At 41.3% G+C, this 8625-nt stretch overlaps 1 protein-coding gene across 1 annotated transcript; it reads right to left on the minus strand.

Moving 5' to 3' along the window:
• Positions 1-2217: 2217 nt before the first annotated feature.
• On the minus strand, positions 2218-4356 carry LOC149532104 (oxalate--CoA ligase-like). The gene is made up of 4 exons (XM_089811201.1): positions 4095-4356; positions 2945-4016; positions 2735-2838; positions 2218-2632 (listed from the first exon to the last, which is right to left on the minus strand). Exons 1-4 carry the CDS (start codon positions 4305-4307, stop codon positions 2426-2428), a joined length of 1596 nt encoding a protein of 531 aa, XP_089667327.1. The 5' UTR covers positions 4308-4356; the 3' UTR covers positions 2218-2425.
• Positions 4357-8625: the final 4269 nt, after the last annotated feature.

Consider the following 8625-nt stretch of genomic DNA (forward strand, 5'->3'; position numbering starts at 1 on the left):
AGAAACACAGATAGCTCCTCCCAAAGACAAACTCTTCCTTGCCTAGTGTTAGGAGTGTACACATTGACAATGTTCCATTTCTTATCACCATTCTTATGTTCAGTAATAAGATAGTATCTAAAACAGTGAAATAAACTTCCTTTACGAAGACTTGGGTTCCAGAACGTAACCACACCCCCTGACCCCCCCTCTGCTTCACTATAACAAAAATTAGCCTCAGGCCAAAGATAACTAGCAGTACTTTTCAAATTAGACATGGTCATTTTAACTTCTTGAATCAAAAGGATATCAATATCTAGATTAGACAGCTGCTGCTTGAGAGCAAATTGCTTCTGAGGGCTATTCAACCCGCTCATATTCCATGATAGAATAATCATTTCCTACCCTTTGTCAGGGACTCCAAGGTGGGCCTCGCCTGCCACTTGCTACCTCCCTTGCCATCTGTTTCATTTTTCTACTCTATTTCCCAGACTTCCCTACGTTCATCTTTAACTCCATTATCACCTCAGATTTCTTTGAGACTCTAGTTTGCCTTCTCTGAGTTTGCCACTTGCCTTCCCCTTCCTCTAACAAGGCCAGACAATCCACCCTCTTGGGACTTGGCAGATCCTCTTTCACTCTAGCATAGGACTCTAGCCATCTCCCCCTCTTCCGCCAAGTCTTTCACCTTTCCTTTATCTCTCTCCTCCCCAAGCATCGCCTCCAACACCAGGTTTCTCGAAGGAGTGCTTAGGAGCTCTTCAATACCTTGCAGAAAGGGAAAGGTCTCTTCTTCTAAGGGAATTGCCCCTTCCTCTAACCCACCCAACTTTCCTTCCAGTACACAAGGCTTCTCAGAGACCTTTATCCCACAGGACTCCCCCTTATTCTGGTGGAGCTCCAAAGCTTCTATCCTAACCCTCACCATCGTTGTTATCCTCTAGCACCTTCCTAAGCAAAGAAGTCTCCCCCTTCTCTCCCTGCAAAGAAGTTTAGCTTGTTGTTTAGACTTGAGAGGCTGCCTTTTATGATTTGACACTTCAACCATTTTGTGTGTAGTCATGCTTCTAACTTCTAATTATTTTTAAATTGTAATAATTTTGATCAATTTAAAAATTTAATTATTATTATTTTACAAATATAGAGAGGTCAACTCAAAGGTCATCAACGCCAAAGGCTGCGTCGAGGGCAAAAGAGTCCGATGTAATTGACGAAGAGTCTTTTCAAATTGATTTGCTGATGGAACAAAAAGAGTGGGGCAGTAATACAATTTTCTCGTCAATGGTTTTTTGTCATCTTCCTTTCAAAAGATTAGTTTAGAAGCATTGAAAAGTAATTTTTTGAAAAATACTCTACATTGATAAAATTCCACGCAATGGGCAACAAAAGGTCAAGTAAAACTTGTTAATTATTAAAGATTGTGCACGTTCAAGAAAAAGTAGAAAATATTTCGAGTTGCAATTTAAGTGGTGACATGCGTTCGGTAAGATTTGTAATAATAAAATGAATTGTGAAAATAATATCGATTCAATTTAATTTAATTTTTTTATGTTAAGAAAAATCATTACATGGCTTTTATTCGAAGCTTGCTAGTATGCTTCTGGCTTCGAGTGAAAATAAATTTACTTTTACATTTTTTAAAGTTCAAAAAACTCAGCACAATTTTTCCTAAAGCCTGGTAATTGATGTAAGAGCGTATTATTTATTTATTTATTTAACAATTTTCAGATTCCTAGTCTTTTTGCAGAGATGAGGTGGAAGTATCGTTGTAGCATATTCTTAGAAACCATTTCAATCATAGTGAATGATGGATGACAAGAAAATACTCATCACGCCTATTTTTGCACGGCCGAACCATCCGGTTTCAAACTAATCTGGTGGGACCACCTAGCTGTATAATTTGATGCCGCAACTAATTTACCATCAAATAATTAAAAACCCTGCATGGAATATTCCGTCGAAAAGACATCTCTATGTTTTGACTCCACGTTCTTTCTTATTTAACCACAGAAAAACGGAATCAGATCAGGCCTGGCCAAACACATCATTGTACAATCTCAAGAGATCCGGGTGTGGTGGAAAGGGAAGGATTGCACAAAGAAACTTTAAAAGTGAAGAGCATAAAAGATCTTTTAAAGGACCTAATTCTTTCAAGGGACTATTTTGCTTATGGAGACAAACAGCCAACCCTGAGAAATCTCATCTTGTGTGGGCCCCTTAGACTTATGACCCTATACGTCATCAAAAATCTTAAATCTGTCATTCATTCAATGTACAATCAAATTGCATTTTACTTTGCTTGCTTAGTGTAATTACAGAATATGATTGGTATAAGAGAAACTGCTCTCCTGGGATTGTCCGTGGACATTTTAATAAAGAAAAAAACGATTCTAATTGCAGTGTAATTTATTGAGGGAATGTGATTCCAAACGAATAAATTGTGTAATTAGGCGCCCATTCTTGCCCGAACGGCTGCCCCAAAATGCTCAGCCATAAGGCGTCGCTGAATTTTACCACTCGCCGTCTTAGGCAGTGAGTCCGTGACGTAGACCTTCTTGGGAATCTTGAATACGGCCAAATTCTTTTTACAGTGTGAGATTATTTCCTCTTCATTCACCCTCATGTTCTCGTGAGGAACCACCGCCGCATTTATCTGCATCCAAACCCCCAGATTTTAGCATTCATTGAAAGGGGAAACACATTTATGATTGTCTATTTAGAGAAGAAGACCCCCAGGGTTTAAACAAATGAATACCTCTTCGCCGTATTTTTCATCGGGCACGCCAAACGCTACAGCTTGGGAAACCGCCGGGTGCGATAACAACACCGCATCTACTTCTGATGGCGATATTTTCTCCCCTGAAATAATCGTTGGAGCCGTGAATTTCATTTCCCGGTAACTGAAAAATGGATGGCTAGAACAATGGCAAGAAAAAAAGAGAGAAAAAAGGGGAAAAAAACATACCTCCGCGGTTGATGAGCTCCTTGATTCTACCGACCAAGAAGAGATAACCTTCCTCGTCCAGATAACCGATATCGCCGGTATGAAACCACCCGAACTCAAAAGCGGTTTTATTCGCCTCTGGGTTGTTCTGATATCCTTTCGTAACGTTCAAACCACGTATGCAAACCTCCCCGCTGCTACCCGGCGGTTGGGGCACGCCGGTTTCGTTCAGAATGCCGACTTCTAACCCCGTCGGTCTGCCCACAGACCCCGGTTTCCGTTGCCCGCGGTGCGGCAGCGGGTTCGATGTCATCTGATGTGACGCCTCCGTCATTGCATAAGCTTCTAAAACCGGCGCCCCGAACGCACTCTCCAGGTGCTCCAAGATCACCGGAGCCAACGAGGCGCTGCAGCTTCGTATAAAACGGAGCTTCGGGTAACAGTCCTCCGGCTTCGCGGAGTGACGCTCCAGCAGAATCTGATGAATCGTGGGCACCGCAGTGTACCACGTGGCGCCGTAGCGTTTCATGTCGTTCCAGAACGTGGAGGCCGAAAACCGGCCCGCCGCCGGTAGCACGACGGTGGCGCCCGACACAAGCGACGATAGCAGAGCCGCCAGGAGGCCGTGCACGTGGAAGAGCGGCAACGTTATGACGGTGGTGTCCGACGTGGAGAGGTCGTAGGTGTCTCTGATGTGGCACGTGGAGGCCGCCAGGTTGAGCTGAGTTAAAGGCACTCCCTTCGGCCGGCTCGTGGTGCCTGACGTGTGCAGGAACAGCGCCGGGTCATCCTCCTTGTTCTGAAACTCGACGGATTCTCCTCCCCCGGCGGTCGGGATTTTCAAGCCGACGGACTTGGGCAGAAACTCGACGGCTCTGTTTCCGTCGGAGGAGGTGCAGAGTCGAGCTCCGGCGGTGGGCAACTTGAGATTGACGGCAGCCGCCTCCGCCGCTGCGTTTCCGGTGGAGGGCAGCAAAAGAAGCTTCGATCGGGAGTCTTGCAGATAGAACTCGAATTCCTCTGCCGTGTAGGCGGCGTTCAGCGGCGCCGCCACGCCTCTGGCCTGAATGACGGCCATGAACAATATCACCATCTGCACAACGAAAGATTCCATCAGAAACAAGAAAATAGATTCGTACTTAACCTAAACTCACTGCGTAGCGTTATTTACCTCGATTGAATTCGGGAAAGTGAGCGCAACGACATCGCCTGGCGCAATACCAGAGTTTCTTAGCTGGGCTGCGCATGTATTGACGATTCTTTGGAGCTCTGAATGTAGCAATTCGATTTTTCCAGATACGATGATCGCTTTCTGATTGGGGAATTCTTGTGCCGCTGAAGCAAGGAGGGCAGTTAGGGTTGATTCTTCACGCTTGCTTTCCATCTTGAGACAGAGGAAAGAAACAGGGCAAGTCAGGGGAGGAGGATTGAATGAAAGCCCTTAGGCCCTCCAGGTGGGTATATATAGACGGAATCTTGAAGGATTTCATTAAAATACTATTTTTAGTTCAAGTAACGCGTCGGAGTAAACCACGTGGCATTCATCGAGGATCTGCGCCCTTCGTTGTAGTTACCAAAGAGAGCCAAGCTGACATGAGGAAAATGAAGATTTTGACGTGAGAGGGAGGAACTTACGCGTTGTATAACTTTTAGTTGCGTCCACTGAAAGAGGGGAGCCCACATTTGGCAAACATCGAAATGGTGCGTTGGAGAGGCGTGTGGAGTAGCGAAAAGCCAAATAATAATAATAATAATAAAGTTGATTCAAGCTTTAAGGGCCACTGAAAAGGCAATTTAACCCAAGGGAAGTTGAGAGATTGGAGAAAATCTAGTCAATGGAAGATGTTTTAGTCAAATTATGGAGGTGTATATGACCGTTAAAACCCTGACGAGAGCAATGTGGATGGATAGTCTAGAAAGAGGGGTAATGGTAAAGATATTTCATCGCTCTGGTTGGTCTCTATTCTTCCTTCGCCGCCAACTATGGCAGGGCCACTCGCTTCCTGCGCACCGCCAGTGGACCCACCAATTTCATTGATGAAGTGCTACCTTTGTCTATTTTCTTATTAAAGTGCGTGCGGCGACGGCAACAATCCCGAGAATGTGCCGGAACAGCTCGTGAAGCTGCTGTGGTGTTGACAATTGATAAAGGTGTGATATTGCTATCAGGATTTAACTCTCTGATTTTTGAGTCTCCTACTTACCAATTGATAAAGGTGCTTCAATTTTAAGTGTAAATATGTTATTTTCTTTTATTAAGTGGCTAGGCTTTTCCTATGGTTGTTTTTTTTTTAAATTGTCTCAGGCTTAGTCACCTGCCTCACCTTAATAAATGTTTTTTTAAATCATAGGACTCTTTGATTGTTTTTTGCATTTTGTCATTTCCATTAAACGTATTACTTTTGGAATTAAGTCAAAAACATAATTGTCACGATGGCAGTTTGTATATAGTGATTTACATTTTTTTCTTGGGAAGGTAATATAGGTACTTAAGGAAGAAAGATATAATCTATTTTGTATTTTTTTGTTTTATTATTGTTTTTATTATCTATTTTAGGTTGGTTAGATGTTATGAATCTTTGTAGAAAGAATAACAGAGTCAATAAAATGTGGACAAAAGATTGAAAAAGATGTGGAAATCAAATGAAGGAAGGTGGAGTATAATGAAATACAAAATTTAGGAAACATGCTAAATTTGAAGTCAATTTATTGTAGAAGTCGAGTGGAGAAATTACTCTAGTGTAATAGAACTCCATTACAGCTAATCAACTCCTTTCTTCCTGGGTCAAAATAATGCACCACAATAATGCTTTACTCTTGGCAAGAAGACTTTAGTTGCATTGTACTTCTGTCACAATGTTCGTGTTTGATCAAATGAGTGTCTTTACATCTGTATCTTAGCTCCAATTACCTATCTATGTTAGTCCACATGTCAATTACTTTTGTTCTGGTGTCAAATCCTCTTACTTTCCTATCAAACACATCTGCTTTTTTGTCAATCTCCTTCGCAATCTTTTAGGTATGTACTTTTTTCATTTAGCTGTATAAAAACGCTTCCAGTTTTCAATACCATCAAATATCGATTATAATTTCTGATGACAGTTTTTTAACTCTGCTTTTGGCCCTCGTGTTTGTAGCATCTGGGATAGTTGGGTTGAACACAACATAGTCAATCTTGTTGGAACACATTACTTTCAACCACCATCCCATGGTGTGCACTCTGCCATCATGCGCCACAATATTGTCCACCACAAAATTTTCTCAAATTCTTCTTCTTCTGATTCAGTAGTCCATTATCAAATTTCATCCCCCAAATTAGTGACTCTGTCTCTATCCTGGAAATTAGTGCCTCTCTCTTTGGACCCTTCTTTTCTTTACCATGCAGGTAGGTCTATCAAATTCTCATCGCTTTCTTCTGCTACCTTAGTTTATTTATCTTATTCAATCATCACTTTGCATGGAATAACAACCTAATATATGAATTTCATAAATAATTGGGATAGATGATCAAGTGGATCGTGTAATTTGACTTCTTGAATGGGAGAATGAAACAAATGTACTAGTAGCAATTGTTTTGTAGGGGTTTGGTGGCTTGGGGAAAACAACCCTGGTAGATGAAGTTGCTACCTAGCTAGATTTATGATGAGGGAGCTATTTTACAATTATGTCATTCCAGAGCATGATAAACAATCAGGGCGGACAAGGAGACATGTTTGAAAATAAGAAAACATTCATTTACATCGATAATTGCATGTCGACGAATAAATATCTTGAGAAGCTTGTACCCAAGCCCTACAAAAAGATTAGAATTCTCCTAATTGCTCAACGTGTAATGGTTGAAGACGTGATCTCAGGCTGTGGGATCCTTACATGCATATACCCTGCATATATCTTGAAATTGTTAGAGTTCAAGACATTGAAGACTATTCTTGAGAAGCTTTTGTCATTAACCGAACTAAAAGAGATGGATCTCACCAAATGTAGAAAGAATCATCATCTGCCAAAAGATCTAGGCAACTATTAATATGTATGATTGCTAGAACATAAAATTTTGGATAAATTTTTGTTTTTTGTTTTTGGAATGCTTGTATACCCTATTTGGGGAAGTGCACCAAGTTGTGGTGCCAAAAGGGGGGTATAAGTGGACACCTTTTTTCTTAAATTAACAATTTCTGAACTTTAACAAGAATTTGAAGATAGTTACGCTCAAAATTTTAAGATATGACAAAAACAAAGTAGTAGTCATTTAATCTAGTTTCTAAACTAGTAATTTTTTTTCAAAATGGTTTAGTTTTAGGTGCTCAAAAAAGGGGCCCATAGAAAGTGGTATTGTTTATTCCAAAAAAACATAACACAATACAAAGTGTGGCCCCCCTAAAATTTTAACTTTTTTTTTGAAATTCTTTAATCGCTCTAGTTAAAAGTTACTTAACACTATGTAGTTTATCTTAGATTTTTTGGGTAATTTTATAATGTGTATTTTTTTTAATGAATTGTTTAACTAGACACATCCCAAAAATGTGAAATATATGTGTGCTCCCCCTAGAAATGATTGAAAACTAATCTAAAATCAAAACTTTTTTTTTCAAAGTGTGTAGAATGGAGTCTAGTTTCTAAAAAACTAAGTTGTTGCAAAATTTGATGAACGAGCTAAAATCTATAGCCCAATTAGTACATGTTGGTTTTTGACAAAAAATGGACATACATTCAAAAGAAATTATAGATGAAAGGCTTGAAATAGTTCAAATAAAAAATAAATTATATGGTTATATAGCTAACATAGAGACCTACAATGTTATGTAACTTGATCTTATCGATGCTCAACCATGAGAAATCTTGAAGAAGAGCACACAAGAAAAATCAATCATTTTTTGTATGTTTGCAGCAAAACATGTCTTAGACCAGTTTATAGACTCCAAACCTTTGGGTTGGATCCCCAAGGCAAAACCAAGCCTTAGGCTTGGTAGAATGCAAAGGTTTGAATAATGTGTACGCCCTATAGCACGTGTACGCTATAGCACGCACATGCTATTTAAAGCTTTTTTATTTTGGGTTCCAAATAGCGTGTGTGTTCTTTATTGCACACACACTATTAAGACCTAAATAGTGCATAGAGAGGGAAGAAGAGAGGCAAAGCAAGAGTGAGAGAGGGGGGGATGGGTGTGTGTGTGTGTGTGTGTGTGAGAGAGAGAGAGAGAGAGAGAGAGAGAGAGAGAGAGAGGGATGGGGGAGGGGAGAGAGAGAGTAGAGGATGAGAGAGAAAGGAAGTGAGAGAGAGTAGGGGCGGCAAAGAGAGTACAGGATGGGAGAGAGAGGAAGTGAGAGAGAGAGTAGGGGTGGCAAAGAGAGAGTACATGATGGGAGAGAGATTGAGAGTAGGGGATGGGAGAGAGAGGAAGTGAGAGAGAGAGTAGGGGAGGTAGAGAGAGTATAGGATGGGAGAGAGAAATTGAGAGTAGGGGATGGGGGAGAGAGAGAGTAGGCGGTGGGAGACAGAGTGGGTGGGTGTATGAAAGAGAGAGTAGGGGATGAGAGAGAGAGAGAGAGAGGAGGGGATGGGAGAGAGAGAGAGAGAGGGAGAGAGTAGTAGATGGGAGAGAGAGAGAGTAGGTGGTGGGAGAGGGAGTGGGAGAGGGAGAGAGAGGGGGGATGAGAGTGTGTGTAAGAGAGAGAGTAGGGGATGGGAGAGAGTGAGAGAGAGT

The sequence above is a fragment of the Cupressus sempervirens genome, chromosome 11 (assembly GCF_028749045.1).
Source record: "Cupressus sempervirens isolate cs-2001-9-10 chromosome 11, ASM2874904v1, whole genome shotgun sequence".
In the NCBI taxonomy this organism is placed as follows: domain Eukaryota; kingdom Viridiplantae; phylum Streptophyta; class Pinopsida; order Cupressales; family Cupressaceae; genus Cupressus; species Cupressus sempervirens.

Coding starts and splice junctions, on each gene's coding strand:
- LOC149532104 (XM_089811201.1), bottom strand. CDS start 4,307: ATGGAAAGCAAGCGTGAAGAATCAACCCTAACTGCCCTCCTTGCTTCA. Junction 2,839..2,944: donor GGAGCTCATCAACCGCGGAG/GTATGTTTTTTT, acceptor CGATTATTTCAG/GGGAGAAAATATCGCCATCA. Junction 2,633..2,734: donor ATGAAAAATACGGCGAAGAG/GTATTCATTTGT, acceptor GTTTGGATGCAG/ATAAATGCGGCGGTGGTTCC.